The 17,153-nt window shown below is 32.7% G+C and overlaps 1 protein-coding gene across 2 annotated transcripts in view; it reads left to right on the top strand.

Annotated features, from left to right (window-relative positions):
• SMCHD1 (structural maintenance of chromosomes flexible hinge domain containing 1) overlaps positions 1–17,153 on the top strand; it is a 145,980-nt gene that overhangs the window by 100,930 nt on the left and 27,897 nt on the right. For both annotated transcript variants that reach the window (XM_019755744.3, XM_074340261.2), the window contains exons 34-41: positions 768–832; positions 5,674–5,761; positions 6,385–6,516; positions 7,510–7,662; positions 13,188–13,314; positions 13,492–13,611; positions 14,912–14,997; positions 15,600–15,722. In XM_019755744.3, the coding sequence (XP_019611303.2) occupies positions 768–832; positions 5,674–5,761; positions 6,385–6,516; positions 7,510–7,662; positions 13,188–13,314; positions 13,492–13,611; positions 14,912–14,997; positions 15,600–15,722 (894 nt within the window). The remainder of the gene's footprint in view (positions 1–767; positions 833–5,673; positions 5,762–6,384; positions 6,517–7,509; positions 7,663–13,187; positions 13,315–13,491; positions 13,612–14,911; positions 14,998–15,599; positions 15,723–17,153) is intronic.

Here is a 17,153-nt window from a genome sequence, read left to right as displayed (position 1 = left end):
GATTGATAGATTTAGAGGACAGAGAAGGGGGTAGAGCTGTGAGAGCAGTTTGAGGGTCTAAAGTAGCATAGTCCAGAAATATGTCACACATGATATTTAAATTTTTCTAGTAACCACATTAAAATTTAAAAATAAATAAAGTAATTTTAATGTAGTTTTAACCTAATATATTGAAAACTGGCATTTCAGTATGAACTCAATATTTTAAAATCTATTTTGAAATGTTATGTTCTTTCATCTTACCAGGTCTTTGAAATGTAGCTTACACCACATCTCAGTTTAGACCAGCCATACTTCAAGTGTTCAGTAGCCAGATATAGCTATTGGCTACCATACTGAACCGTGCAAATCTAAAATATATCTCAAATTGGAAACTAAACCTTAAATATCAGAAGGTTCCAATTTAACAATTCCCTGCAGGATTTATGGTTCATTTTAATAATTTGTTTAGGAAATTAGCTTCCTTCATTTATGCCATAAGTCCTATTAAGCTGCTATTGTCTTAAATTATATCACTACCATAGAGATCTAGTGTGTGTCCTTTAATATGTCTTTCCACTGTGGCTAATCTCACCATTGTGTCTTAACATGCATTGGTAAGACATACACGTATAGAGGTGCGTGTGTGTGTGTGTGTGTGTGTGTGTTTATCCAGATGTGATCTGTATTCACATTAGGTGAAGGTAATACAACTTTTCATCCTAAATATACTATGTTAAAATTTTGTGATTTCTCCCTCCCGCCTTCTCCCCTACTTCCCTTTCTAGGCAGAAGTATTTAGTTGTACTAAAATAAAAGATAATGACAAGGAAGATGGCTGCTTCTATTTCAGGTATTTCTCAAGTCATTGCATATTTTTGTGCCTACTTTGTTAAAAAGTGAATCAGCCTTGATGATACTTCCCTGCTCAGCTAGAGAAAAATAATTGAATAGAAAATTATAATGTCTCTTAATTTTTGTCAGGAAGTTTTTTTGTCAGGAAGCTTTGTAAAATGGTTTGAGGGAAGGTTGTTGTGATAGATATGTTAGTTTTCAAAACTATCAAAGTCATCAGAAGAAGAATTATGTTATATTGTCAGAGTACTTTATAATATCTTACTATACAGATTTCTATAACCCTAAACTTAAGGATTTTACAAAGTAAAAAAGAAGGCTGGATTAGATTTTTACTGTTTAACTGTGACTTTGAGATGTTGCTTCTGCATTCTGGACCTCTACTTTGAAATCTGAAAAATGATTTTGGTAGACTATTTTTGCCTGCCTGCCTGCCTGCCTGCCTGCCTGCCTATCTATCTATCTATCTATCTATCTATCTATCTATCTATCTATCTATCTATCTATCATCTATCTATCTATCTATACTTTTAATGAGAAATGTTCTTTTAGATTTTAGACTAATAATTATCTTGTTTCTTTAAATGTATTAGTGTAGTGTCTTAAATAATGTGAAAAACAAAAAGTACACTTAGAAATTATTTTTACAGTAATACCGGCATTTCCAGTTGCCTGTGTATTTAACTTTATTGAGATTTTTATTTCTCTATGGGGACTCAGGTTACTTTCTACTGTTCTTTCATCTTCCCTTGCAGGACTCCCTTGAGCATTTTTTCCAGGCCAGGGAATGAACTCCCTTAGCTTTTGTCTATCTGAAAATGTATTAATTTCTCCCTCACTATGAAGGACAGTTTTGCTGGATATAGGATTCTTGGTTGACAGTTTTTTCTTTCAGCACTTTGAATACATTGGTCCCACTGCCTTCTGGCTGCCAAACTTGCTGATGAGAAATCTGATCATCTTATTGAGCATCCCTTGTATGTAATAATTTTTTTCTCTCTTGCTTCTCTCAATATTCTTTGTCTTTTGAAAGTTTGATAATAACGTGTCTTAGTGTGTGTCACTTTGAGTTCATCTTACTTGGAATCCCTTGAGCTTCTTGGATATATTCATGTCTTTCATCAAACTTGGGAAGTTTTCAGCCATTCTTCAAATATTTTCTCTGCCCCTTTCTCTCTTTTCCTGGAACTCCTACAATGCATATGTTGGTCCACATACTGGTGCTCCAAAAAGTCACTTAGGCTCTGTTTACTTTTCTGTGATCTTTTTCCTTCTTTTTCTCAGACTATAATATCCATTGCCTTCAGGTTTGCTAACTCTTCTACCTGCTCAAATCTGCCTTTGAATATCTGTAGTGAAATTTTCACCTCAGTTATTGTACCTTTCAGCTTCACAATTTGTTTTTTATTTCTTTTCAGGTTTTCTGTCTCTATTGATATTTCCATTTTTTCATACATCATTATCTTGACTTTTTTCACATCTTCTTTAGTGCTTTGAACATCTTTAAGACAGTTTTTTTAAAATAAGTTCTTGTCCAGTATATCTGACATCAGGTGTTTTTCAGGAACAGTTTCTGTTGACTTATTTTTTCCTTTTGAATTGCCCATACTTTCCTCTTTGTTTGCCTTGTGATTTTTGTTGTTGTTAAAAACTAGACATTTGAAACTAATGTGGTAGCTCTGGAATTCAGATTCTTTGCCTTAGCTAGCTAGGATTTGATTGTTTTTTATTTTTTGATTGTGGTAAGCTATTTCTCTGCCAGGATCAACTTTAGGTGTAAACTAAAGGTCTTCTCAGGTCTTTTTTAGCCTTTCCCTGGTATGTGTGGTCACTTTCTAATTTTCCCCATGTATGCAGTTATTTTTAAATGTCTTTTAATGTCTGGCTCCCAAAAAAGGGAAAGGAAAAATGTAGGGGGAAGGAAAGGGTGCTGGCCCTTTAAATCTCCCTGGAAGTCATTTCAGCTGGATAATGAGGGGCTTACAATAATGGGGGTTGGTGCAGGAACAGTGACCACCTGCATTTTTATCTATACTCTGTGATCAGAGACAGCAATCAGCAATCAATACAGATTGTGGATATTTGGAGGGTGGGGTCCTTCCCTAGAACACATATGCACAACTGCCTGTCATGGGGTTGGGGTGGGGATGTAAGTAGTTACTGCTGTGCTAAGAGCTGAAATAGACTGAAATTAATCTCAATTTACCATCCAAGTCTTCTAGCTTGCTGTAAGTTGCAAGCCTTCGGTAGCTCCAGAGTTCCAAAATAATTATGTCATACAGATTCTGCCAGTACAGTTGTCTGGATTCCTGGTACTTCTTACTCCTGCCGTCTTCCCAGCATTTTTCTGTAGTTTCTTTTATTTTTAAAATTCTTTAAATCGTCAGTATGGTCAGGATGCTTATTATAAATTCACTGCTTTTTCAGACTATACTGAAGAACCAGTTTCTGTTGTTCTTTTTAAAATTGCCAATCTGTCATAGACCATTGCTCTTTGTTTTCATTTTTTATTTTAAAAAAAAAGTGTCTCTGAATGTGCACTTGTTCTCAAGGCAATGTCAGATTGCTGTTTACATTTTTGAATACTCTTACTATCTTGTGAGAGAGAAGTAACAAAATGTTTATACCAGCAATTGTCGTTGGTCTGCACTTTAAACAACATTGCCTTAGGTCTTTTTGGTGTTCTCATGTTATTGCATAGGACTGATTTAGACATCCTAGAAGGGATACACTGTCTTCTCTTTAGTCTATTAAATTATATTTCAGTGTATAAATCTATTTAAATGGGCAGTCGTTGAACTATTTTATTGTATTCCAAAATGTATCTGTAATTTGTTTTAATTGAATTATATTATCGTTACATGGGCATCAGTTTGAAGGGACATTGTAGTAAATCTTTTAAAAGTAATCACACATTTTTTCAAACTGCATAGAGGTAGTGGATGCACAACAATGTATATCTACTAAATGCCAATGGAATGTACCCTAAAATGGTTAATTTTATGTTATGTGAATATCACCTCAATGAAAAGAAATCATACACTCTGTCAGTTATACATGTAGTATGTATAATAAAATATATTTCCCTATGTTGGATATACGAGGTATGATCACAAAATACAGTGAAAGTTTAAATAAGAAAAAAATTACTACAATAAAGGACACTAATGCCCATCAAAATACTCCCCTTCACTTTGAACACATTTACCCCATTGTTCTTGCCACTTTCTGAAACAGTTCTGGAAGTTCTCTTTCATGAGTGTCTTTAGTTGTGCTGTCATGGCTGAATCGATTCAAAACATTTACCTTTCATGGTCATTTTGACTTTGGGGAAGAGCCAGAAGTCACACGGTGCCAGATCTGGTGAATAAGGTGGATGAGGACACACCGTAATGTTTTTATTTGACAGAAATTGCTGTACCAGAAGCAGTGTGTGACACAGCTTTTCTGTTGTGATCACTAAATATGATGAATGCTGCTGCCAAGTGCCATCCAATGGAAAGGCAGAGATTTTCAATACAGGAAGCAGTGCTCCAAACATTAGTAACAGTGTGTGACAAGTTTCAGCTTGTTTGGTGCAGTCAGTCAGGTATGAGCTACAGTTAAGAGAAGGTGTGTTTTAAAGTGTGCTGTAAATCATCCTCCATCATTACAACACTCCATGTCATGCATCACTTCTGGTATACGGCAATTTCTGTCAAATAAAAACATTACCGTGGGGCTTCATCCACCTTACTCACTGGATCTGGCACCATGCAACTTCTGGCTCTTCCCCAAAGTCAAAATGATTCAGGACATCGAGGCAGCTACAGCAGCGCAACCAAAAACACTCACAAAAGAGCACTTCCAGAACTGCTTCAGAAAGTGGCAAGAATGATGGGTTAAGTGTGTTCTAAGGGAGGGGGAGTATTTTGAGTAGGATTAATGGCAATGTGTCTTTTACTATAATAAATTTTTTTTAATTTAAATATTCGCCATATTGTTTGATCACACCTTGTATTTGAGTGACTAGAAATATTTGTGTCCTTAATGTGTGTCAGTCACTGTATTTAGTATTCTACATATAATCTCACTTAATTTTTTAACCTTTTAAAAACTGAAATAGAAAATTTATAAAGTTAATAAAAGGTATGCAGCTTTGTGATTTCTCCCAAAGTGAATGTGTGTGCAACCACTACTAAAATTAAGAAATAGAAGGTTGCCAATACCATGGAAGCCCCACCTTATGTCCCTCCCAATCATTACCTCCTTCCTTCCTGCTATGCATGTGCACACACATTCACGTAGACATGCTCATACACACAAAATAACTTGATTTTCTTTAGAATTCTATTATCCAAACACACAGAGGATGCCAAAAACATGTATACACATTTTAAGAAAGGAAAAACTGTATTAAAATTGTAATAGTCAATATATACAGATAACAAAAGGTGAATACAAGTCACATTTGACTTCTGCAATTACAAGAGGTGCTCAAAGTGGTTACCATCAGTGTCCAGACACTTCTGATTCCGGCGAACTACTGCTTGACTCATGTTGACCAAAGTGTCCACATGTATCACTGCGCATGCTGTTTCAGTTTCTTCCTAAAATACCGCCAGTGTAGCCAGTTTTCTACCATACACCACATCCTTTAAGATCGCCCACAGGTAAAAGTTAGGGGGTGTTAAGTTGGAGCTTCTGTGCATACTCATTTGTTGAAAGAAGGCGAATATAGTAGTGGTAGTAATTCTTTTTATTTTCTTTTTATGAAAGGAACTGAAATGTTGATGCTTTTAATTCATTCCCCCTTTATTTAAAAGTTGTAAATAATCTTATCTCTTTCTTTCTACTTAGGGACAAATTAATTCCTAATAAAGTGGGGATTTACTATATCCAGTTTTGTTTTATGATGGATAAAGCAAATACTCTTAACAGTGAACAGGTTTGTTTGCTCTCTTTATACACTGCAGTTAGCTTTACATTTTCTTGTTTACTTTAAGAATGAAATACTTTGTTTCAAAGTGAATTAATTATTCAATGCAGAGTACAAATAATGCAATTTTCAGAAATATTAGAATACAATATATTTAAAAGTATGTTAATTTAAATGACCTGATGCAGAAGTTACTTTTCCACCTTTCTCTGTGTCCAAGACTCAATTAGTAAGCATTTTAGTGTATAACATAAGGTTGCTTCTATCAATCATACATGAAAAATTTTCAGTTAATATTATTTCAGGTACTAGAATTTCAGATAATGAAGTTTAAGGTAGTTTTAACATACATCATATCCATTCAATAAATGGTACTGTACTAAATTTTTAAAAATTACCTGTACTTTTCAATGCCTCTAAGTTTCTTCCTAGGTAGCTGTTAACATTCAAAAATTAATCTTTCATATACTTTTAATCCTGAGTTTTTAAAAGTTAGTTTTAAGAGATTAATGGAAATACATTTTAGAGTGTAACATTTCATTTCATTTAGTATATGTTATCATTTCTTCTCTTACTCTTGAATACAAAATCATTAATATATTGTTAATCAGAATGCTTCTTTTGTTTTAAAGATTATAGTTGATGTTCTACCTAATCAACCTGTGAAGTTAGTACCTAAAATTCAGCCAGATACACCAGCTGTTTCAAATGATCACTCAGTTGTCAATAGGACCTTGGTCAAAGATCTACATCTTATTATCACGGTAATGTTTATTTATGTCCAAAATTGCAAAGGATAACAAAAATTATTTCTAGTTTTAGTGTGCAAAATAGTTATTATACAATCAGATCTTGATTATTCAGTTTAAGGTTATAGGAAAAATTTATGCAGATGAATGAAATATTTATAAATATCTATGAATACAAAGAATGCATAACATACAGAGGGTGTGAAAAAATGTATACACATTTTAAAAAAGGAAAAAACTATTATAATTGTAATAATATATACCGATAACAAAAGATGAATACAAGTCATGTATATACATTTTTTTGGCAGCCCTGGTATATAAAATACCCAAATATGCTAAGTAAAACTGACTCAAAAATGCAGAAATCTGTGTACCTTTCCTAATATATCCCCTTTAAGTCCCCTTTTTCATGTATGCATTATGAATATGTGTCAAATAAATTGATTCCTCCATGTCCATTTCATTGAGGGGACAGAAGGAAATAATTAAGTAATTACTTTTAAGAGATCTGCTCTGATAACTGATCATAGTGAGCTCCTCAAAGTTCCTAGAGAGTAAGCAGCAATACAATTGCCAAGAATATTAACAGAAACAGGTAAAACACAGTAGTGGGACTTCACCTTTATGGAAAATTTTGCTGGTGGAATACTTAACCCCTTTCCGTTTATTTTCCAGTTTTAGACACATGAATTGTTCTTAACTTCTCTTCCCCAGATCAGTGAATGCTAAAAGTATGTAACAAGGTGAAAGTTTAAAATAAGAGTCCTTTTAATGTAGAATGTTAGGAACAATTGTCTTAGATGGAAGCCTCTGGTTCTTTCATGGCTTCTGGGATTATTTTCTACCTGTGGAATACTTAATCTGAGAACTGAATTCTGTGCTTGGAGTAAAGGATCAGGATATTTGGGGCTTTATAAATATGTCATGTTTCTGATTTTTACATGTCCTTCTCTGGGTTTAATTTTCTTACTAGTTCTTCTAATTAGTTATTTTCCGTTGTTTAAGGATGCGTACAACAATCAGACTGGAACTGATTTGGTTGGCACTGTAATAGCTACCATCAAAGGTTCTAATGAAGAAGATACTGATACACCACTCTTTATCGGGAAAGTTAGGACACTTGAATTTCCCTTTACGAAAGGCTCAGCTGAAATCACGGTAATTTTTGTAGATAAGATTTCTGTATTTTACAGTTTAAACCACAATAGTATAAGACCTGTTCTTTGTATGTATGGCTATGAAATGTTCTAATTATAAGATTAAATTGGAAAGTTAACTGAAATATTTTGTGATTTTGCTCTAGGCTAGAATCAGTATTACTATTTAGCAAGACCCTCTTTTTGCCTGTGGATGACTGTTTTCTCTGCTTTTATTGATTCTTTTTTTCGCTTCAATGATAATCTAATCATGTTTTTTGAAAAGCTGCCGTTTTGTGAACAGAAACAGAATAAAACATTGCCTACATAAAAATACATAGCTTAGAAAAAATTAATAAAACATATTATCTTTATTATTTTTCCCAAATGGAAATAGTTTTACTTATAAAAAAATAACAGAGCAAAAACTGAAAAATATTAACTATTTATTATCACCCTTTAGAGATAATGATTAGTAATTTAGTGTATAATCTCCAGACTTTTCTGTATATACAAAATCTGACAATTAAGTTCGCGAACTCCTCCTAGAAAAAGTGCTACGTACCTTACTGCTGTATATCACTACAGTCACCTTTGAAGTACTGCCCTTGGGAAGCTATGCACTGACACCAGCGCCTAGTACACCCTAAAGTAATTTTGGAACTCTTTTTCTGGAATGGCCATCAGAACTGTTGTCATCTTATGCTTGATGTTCTGAATGTCATCAAAGTGTCTTCCTTTCCATATTTCCTTTATCTTCAGGTAAAGAAAGAAATCATAGGGGACCAGATCAGGTGAGTAGGGAGGGTGTTCCAATACAGTTATTTGTTTACTGGCTAAAAACTGCCTCACAGACAGTGCTGTGTGAGCTGTTACATTGTCATGAGGCAAGAGCCATGAATTGTTGGTGAAAATTTCAGGTTGTTTTCATCTGACTTTTTCAGGCAGCCTTTTCAGCATTTCCAAATAGTAAACTTGGTTAACTGTTTGTCCAGTTGGTACAAATTCATAATGAATAATCCCTCTGATATCAAAAAAGGTTAGCAACATCATTTTGATTCTTGATATGGACTGACGGGACTTTTTCAGTCATGGAGAATTGGCTGACTTCTTTGCTTTTGTTCATCGGTGAGCTCCTTCGGGACCGTTTTTGTACACATCTTTTTCATGCCAAGATTTTCAGTTAAGATTTTCCTGTTTCTCCAGTGATGTTTATTTGGTCTGCTGTGCTTCTCACAGTCAGCCAACAATTTGACACACAATTTGACGAATTTTTGCAATATTTCTATCAGTTCTGCTCATTACTGGCTGCTCTGACTTCTCTTCATCAGTGATACGTTCTCTCCCCTCAGAAAAACGTTTCTCTATTTGTACACTGCCGTTTTCTTCATGGCATTATCCCCACAAACTTGGACTAAAATGTCCCTGATTTCATTTCCACTCTTGCCAAGTTTAACAAGAAATTGAATGTTCATTGCTCTAATTCAAGTTCAGACATTCTCGCTACAGCACACAAAAGCATGCAAAAACAGTAATGAACGCCACTCAGGAAAACACCGCCTCACGTCAATATAAACACAGCTGTGAGACACTGATATACCAAGGTTACGAAACTTTATTGAACTGTTTGTATAGTGCTGGCAATGTAAGCTCACAGTGGCAAGTTTGCGAACTTAATTGTCAGGTCTCGTACACTAATACTGCATGGATACCCTGTGCATATGACTTATATACATGGGGGCGGGGGGGTGTAAAATTTCATAATATAATAGAACATTGCTTTTATAAAAATCTTTTCTTATTTAACACACCTTTGATATATTCATCAGTAAGTATAAACCTATGTCGTTGTATTTATGATCATAATTTGTTTGATCAGTCCTAAGTAAAAATTTAGTTCCTATACAAAGCTTGTTTTTATCAACAGTGCTTCCCTCAGTTTTCTTCCATGTATATATCCTTTTGCATATAGCTGATTATTTCCTTAAGAAATTGCTAGACGTAGAACTGGAGACAGAGTCTTTTGGTAATTACGGCCAATTGCTCTTCAGTTATATTCCCACCAGAATTCTGTGTACATCCTCATATTATTACCAACCCTGAATATGAACAATTTCTAAAATTCTAACCAAGTTTCCTATATTCAAAAAAAATATTTTCTTTGTTACTAGTAAGGTTGAACACTTTTCATATTTTTGATCTTTTTAGGATTGTCCCTCAACTCTATGTATTTTGCAATGTTCGTCATTTTCTTCTTAACACGTTGCGTACAGATCACGAGACTCTTCACGAGGGATTTAAACCCCACCGTACGCAACGTGTTAATTATATATTAAAGATATTAATGTTCTTTTGTATATAAATATTTTTTCCTGAGTTTGTCTTTAGTTGGGGTTTGTTTATATTGGGGCCGGAGAAAAGATTATATTCACAGTGGTAACTGGTATCTTATGCATTTAGTCTTGGTTTGTCTGAATTTTATTTTTATCTTTTTTTCAAATTAGCCACGTTTCTTGATATCATTTGAAGAATTCTTCCTAAACCAATAAATTTGAAATGTCACCTTTTCTTGCATTTTTTTCAGTATTTATCTTTATATCTAACCCATTGCTAATATCAATTTTAAAAAATTGAAGTGTAGTTGACATACATTAATAGTTCCAGTGTATAGTATACCACATTGTTTTAATAACATAGGCTTACAGTCAGGGAGGCTGCCAGCTTACACCTGGTCTATAGTAGACATGTCTATTGGTTTGGCAATGACAAACCCTTACATTTCCATTTTAATTAGTTTCCAACATTTAAAGTTCTGTAGTTTTACAGAAAGATCTGCATTTCTGACTTATTTAGAGAATTCTAAAAACCTGGTGATACTGGGCCAAGATTATTTTATGGCAGCAGGATTTTTCAGTCAGCTGTATCCATGCCTCTTCTTTTCCTCTCTTGACGGTGAGAGCAAGTGTCAGTTGATGTTTACATTTACACTTGTTCTTTTATTTTTATTACAGTGGAGAATAACGTGAAAATTTCTTGTACCCTAACAAAAATTAGGTAATAAAAGCCACATGTTGAAAATCAAAGAAGGGGAGACATGTTGAACATGCAAAGTAGGTTTGTTTTGGAAGAATACACCTAGCCCACTTTACTTATTTCCTGTTTACATATGTCGTATTTCCATGGCCTCTCTGTAGGCATTTGAAGTCGCTAACTCTGCTGTACATATTTCTGAAGTTAAGATGGCGACTAAACTAATCCCCTGCAGCTGCATATGGAATCTAAGCTTCATGTCATACATATGAATTTCCACTAGAGGTTCCTAATGCCACACTGAAGAAGCAGAAAACTCAAGTCCTACATGACACCTGACCATGTATTGATTTAGTAGGTCTGGGGCAGGGCTCTGGAATCTGATTTATAACAAGCAGGTCGTTCTTATCATTAGGGACACTTAGGATACACTGGCCCAGAACACCACCAGTATGTGTAAATACTATACATTACTTTTCAAATCTGTTAATTGTGTTATTCAAATTCTGTATATTATTTGCCTGCTTGGTCTGGAAATTTCTAAAAGAGGTGTCTAAGTTTAATTCTGCTCTGCATTGGTCCATTTATCATATTCCAAATTCCCATTTGTATTTGGATCCAGTTTGGGACCCTTCAGTTCTCTTCATTTCTGTTATTCTATGTTTGCTTTTTTCTTGATAAGCTATACATCAGAGATTATAAACTATAAAACTTTGAGATAGGAAGGACCTCCTTAAACAAGATATAAAGGAAGGCATTTTATCTTTATATTAAAAATTAAAACTATCATACACATATCTTAAGCAGAATTAAAATGACAGTGACAATGCATTGAAAATTGTTGACACTAAATGATGGTATATAGAGATTCATTATATGGTTGTATATAATAAAAAAATTTTTTAAAGATGACAAATTGGGTAGAAATATTGCTATCTATATTGCTGCATATGTATTGCTATGTACATATATTATAGCAATATTTTCATATAAAATAGAGGATTAATAAACATATTTTTTAAACCTCCTGAAGAACTACCTCCAAATCAAAGAGAAAAGACAATCTCATAGGAAAATAAATGACCAAAGAATATGAGTAGGCAATTAATGCAAGAGGAAAACAAATGACCAATAAACAAGAAGCATGACCTCAGTACTAACCAAAGAAATGCTACTTACAACAATAATGACTGGTTGTTTTTAATCCATCTTTTTAGAAAAATAATACTTGATTGATATTAAATGTTGGCTAGCATTAGCAGAGTTAGATATTTTTATACACTAATGGTGAAAGGATATATTGATGCAGCCTTTTTGAAGGGAAATTTGATACTACCTATTAAACTATCTTAACAAGTCATTATATTCCTCATCTGTTCTGGAGGATACATATAGAAGTGTTAAATATATTTTCTTTGCTGTATTATAAATAGCTAAAAAAGTTTAAATTAAGTGTCCATCACCTAGTGAATATTATAGTGTAGTATATCTATACTATGCATAAATTTTAAAAATTGGTATCTAGACATTCACTTTAATTGACCAATGAATCAAATTGAGTGTTGAAAGCAAACTGCTGAAGTATAAAGTATGTTATTTTTTTAATGTGATCAGTATTTTATATGTTTATATTCAAGTAAATACGTTGTAAACTGCTTTGAGAAACTAAGTGGAACTGGGAATTAGTTTAATGGTGGACTTGTATTTTATATTCTTTGGAAAACGAATTGTTAGATATAATTTGTAATTTTGTTAATTTGTAGATTGTTCTACAGTGTTCTGTTGATTTAGATATTTGAATATTATACTTCTCCGTGAATTGTAGTCTGAAAAAACAGCTAGTATCTATTTCCTATAAGACTGAAAAAATCATTTAGGATATAAATATTTGTGTTCATTATTTACTGGTTGTATACTATGGTCTTAAAGTGTATCAAAAGATTTTTGTAAAAAAAAAAAAGATTTTTGTGTGCATTAATGACAAAAATACAATTTAAAAACATATTTAGCGCTTTTCAGGACCTCTTATTTGGTCACCTGGGACTGGTGGGTCTGCTTCCATGGTAACAGCTGTAACTTAAACTTAGCATTGGGCTTTGGGCATGTCTTTGTGATTGTTTTTGTAACTTGCCCACCATCAGCTGTTTCACACTGCTTCAATTTATAGGTTGGTATAAGAACATTTTGCACGTCAAAATATAAGGGCCATTGATATTTCTGGTCTGAAAGAAAAGATACTTTTTCTTATAGTTTTACATTGTATATATTTTTGCATAATCTGTTTATTGATAAGATCATTTGATTTTCAAACCAGTACCAAAAGCTAAAAAGTTTTGTCTTGATTTGTCCTGGTGATGTTTTAATGAATGTCTGATGAATCTTAAGGGTGAGTCAATGCCTTTTACCTTTAAACTTCACTGCTTACTCAGAAACAGCACAATGTGATATATAACATTTACACATTGACAAATACCTTTCTAAATCTTGTTTTTGTTACTGTTTTTTTTTTCCTTATAGAGTCTAGTGCTGGCAGAAAATAGTCCTGGAAAGGATAGTACTGAATATTTTATTATATTTGAGCCTCAGTTACCAGCTTTATCAAGAACATTAAAATCATATATCCTACCATTTGTGTTTTCTGATGGTAAGTATCTAGGAAAACAGAGGATTAAACTCTTTATGTTTGTGGTACTTGAGAAAAACTTGTTTTGTTTTCCATTAATATTGTGCTTATTAGTTATCTAGTCATGTGATGACATATTGTGGAAGTCACAATTTTAAAATTGAAGTAAATTATCTGAATGGCACTTTTTTTTTTTAGACGTTAAGAAGCAGCAACAAATGCTAGCATTTGCAAAACAAAAGGATGAGTTATCTAGAACTATTGGAATGTATAGAACTGTATTTGAAACCAGCAAACAACTTATTGATGAAATGAAGTGTAAGTCATTTTTTTATTCAAAGTTAATAAAAAGTTATGCTTTGGGGAATGGTAAGGCAGAAGATTGAGACCATGGGACACAAACATTGTCTACTTTCCTGGACTACAAGTAAACTGTAGATCACTGCAGACAGGTGGAATTGATGGTCTGTAGTATTCATTATTTGATCTACTTAAGCTGAAGTAGTCCTCATTTTAAATTAATTTATATCCTACTTACCTACAACAATTTTAAGTTTTTTTGAATTAGAAATCTGAATCTGGAAATTTAAGGCTTTGACGTAACAGTAATGTTTATATCTAGCTCCAGCTTCTGGCAAAAGATATTAGATGACAGTATCCATAATGGAGAATGTATAATTTGATTTTTAGTTTGAGTCATAGAATCGTATGTATTTTATTTAAAACATCTGCAGTATATGTCCTATGGAGTGTACAAGGTAGCACACACTGATATAGAAATATGCAACTTATTTTTTAATCAATACGTGGGGTGTTTGCTGCAATTCTTAATAATGTTTGTATACAATTAAACAAGGCATTTGCTGAGTTGTGCTCTTATCTCTTTTTCCATTGTTAGATTTTTTTTCACTATGATTTTTGGCTTCGTGTTAGTTACATAGTTAAAATTTTGGTCCATTACCAACAAATGTAATATATACTGCTTGAATCAAGTACTCACTGTTGTATATCTATCCAAGGTCAAGCATCTTTAAAGGATAATAGGAACTAAGTAGAGTAATGAGATAATCATTTGTAGCACTAAAAATTATTTTTATAAAGTCTTGTTTAGTTATTGGAACGTTATGCAATTATGTATAAATTATATATAGTCATGGATTAGGATTAAATAATTTATACAAGATTATTTGGAGTTTTTAGTGTAATATCTCTCTCTTTTTTTAATTAAAATTTATAGGGGTGACAATTGTTAGTAAAGTTACATAGATTTCAGGTGTACAATTCTGTAATACATTATCTATTTCTCACATTGTGTGTTCACCACCCAGAGTCACTGCTCTTTCTATCACCATATATTAGACCCCGTTTACTAGAAGAGGGTAATATCTCTCTTAACCACATTATTTTTCTTATTTTTGTGTTATCAGATCTGAACTTGAATTTTAGACTTTTAGTTTAATTTTGAATTTCTGTAATAATCACTTAAAATTTTTTATTTCATTTCAGGTCAGTCATTAAAAGTGAAAAAAATAAGAGATTGAAAATATTTTCAGAAACTATATTTTGGGGGTTATTACAAATTGGTGCAATTTTTTTGTTTACTTGTTTTTAACTTTAGGCCAAGTTGAAGCAGCAAAATTAAAAGAGGCCCAGTTGCGAAATGAACTAAAAACACATAATATTGACATTCCTACCACACAGCAGGTACAGCTTCCAAGTATATGTGAAAGTTTTTGTTTGTTTTTTAATTGTAGTCTATAATTTTTTTTACTATTCATATTTTATTAGGAATATTATGACTACTACTGTTTGGGGGTACTAAGACATAAATGGATTATAGTCTAGTCACTTACTAGGCATTAAAAGGGGCTAACAAAATGATAGAGTGCTCTTTTTCAAAGCATTTGCATTTTTATTTCTAATGTAATGACACCAGTAAGTGAAAATAATAATACACCAACTTGAGAACTGAAGAGACTGTGAAAGTTATAACTGTTACATGTGGTGGCAGAGAAAATGAGAGAAAGTAACAAAAGACAATAGATATTTTTAAAACCTTAACTTCTTTTAAATAACTGTTTCAAAGAGAAGTGCTATTATAGGTCATGTATTTCTTAACTAAGTTAAAAAAAATGAGTGAGGTGAAAGCTTTACATTACTGTAACCATATTCTTTTAAAGTGATGCCTGCTTGATAACCTTATGTTCTCGAGTTGTCCAAATTGTTGATTTTTCTCTGCTATCATTATGGACTATCTGGTACAAGAGTAATTGGCCTTATAGTTAAGTTTTCTTTATAAATTACAGGTGCCACACATTGAAGCACTTATGAAAAGAAAAATATCAGAACAGGAAGAACTAAAGAAAAAACCTAGAAGATCATGTACTCTTCCAAACTATGCTAAAGGCGGTGCAAATGTTTTGGGAAAGGTTTGTGTTTAAAGCTTTTAAGTGGCAATATATTTTACTATGTTGTTTTGTTTAAAATGTGTTTTTAAATGACATAATAAAAGTGTCAGTTCCTTTGTATTTTTTAATTTTTTTCAGTAAATTACTTACTCTCATTACTGTAACAGGGATTTGGCAGAATTTAAAACCAAAATCCATAATTCTTGTTACTATTGAGGGCCGTGGCAGAAATATTTAACGTGTTAGTTCAAGGCTTATGGTCTACTTAGAGATGCTTTTGTGTCATACAGCTTTGTAGGTAGCCAAGACTTTTCCATGTGCCTCATACTTCAGTGAGACAACACAAGAGAGAGAAAGATTAAAATTTCTCTGAGGCCTTGGTCTAATATTAGAGAATAAATTCTGGGATGCTCCCAGAACTTAAGGAAGAAAACCATAAGAATAAACGAAACACTTTATCCATGTTTGCTGCCAAAAGAGTTCCATTTTTCCTTCTCTTCTATCTCTTCCTTCTTTGGTTCTACCTTTTGTCAAATGAATTGTGTTTTCATTTTTATCCTACCGTTACTCAGTCCTGAACATTCTATTTTATAGAAAGTGTTTCTTATAGAACATCTTCAAGTTTTAATGGTGTGAAGGTTTGTGGTATATAAATGTGTGTTTTACTTGTTAAACTTTTCCATTTAATATACATCTTAGCTTTCTGCTTTTATCTCTTGTTTTAAAATTGAGGAAACAAACCGAGGTACAGATTGATTAAAAATCTTACTCAAGGTTACATAGCAAACAAGTGGCAGAGCCAGGTCTCAACAGTCTGATTCCAAAGTTTGTGCTGTTTATTACTATTCTTCATTGCCTTTGTACATCATTCTTTCACAACCACTCTGTAAACTTTTTATAGTATTTCTAGCTTTTACATGAGTAAATTGAAGTTCAGAGAACTTAAATAACTCATCAATATATAATTAGTAAGAGGCAGAACATAGACATAAACCAAGGTCTCTGTGACTCTGAAGTCCGTGGTAGTTTCTTTATACGTGGTTCCCTAACATCACAAGCAAACTGTACACTGAAAATAGAGGGTAATGGTTACTCTAAAAGTGTATAGCAGTGTTTACTATCAAAACCATGTTACATTATTATCCAAACCCAAAAGATGAAAATTGAAAACTTAAGAGTGTAAATATATAAACTAGAAAACAAGATGCTAATTTATAATGTTATAGCTTAAATTGTTATTCCTCAAAACCAATTTATAGAATTTCTAGAAAGAAGCAGTTCTGTGATTCTAAGCATATTGATATCTATAATAACCTGGTTTAAGGTACTAATGTCCACATTCAGTGTTTCATTTGGTACAAAATTCTTGTTCAACATGTAAGATTTTTACCAAAGTATAAAATAAATTTTAGCAGAAGAAATACATTTTTAAGTCTTCCATTCAAACATTTC

This window comes from Rhinolophus sinicus, chromosome 4 (assembly GCF_057876585.1).
Source record: "Rhinolophus sinicus isolate RSI-liver-muscle chromosome 4, RSI-T2T, whole genome shotgun sequence".
Taxonomy (NCBI): Eukaryota; Metazoa; Chordata; class Mammalia; order Chiroptera; family Rhinolophidae; genus Rhinolophus; species Rhinolophus sinicus.
This window is presented reverse-complemented; position numbering and strand designations above follow the sequence as displayed.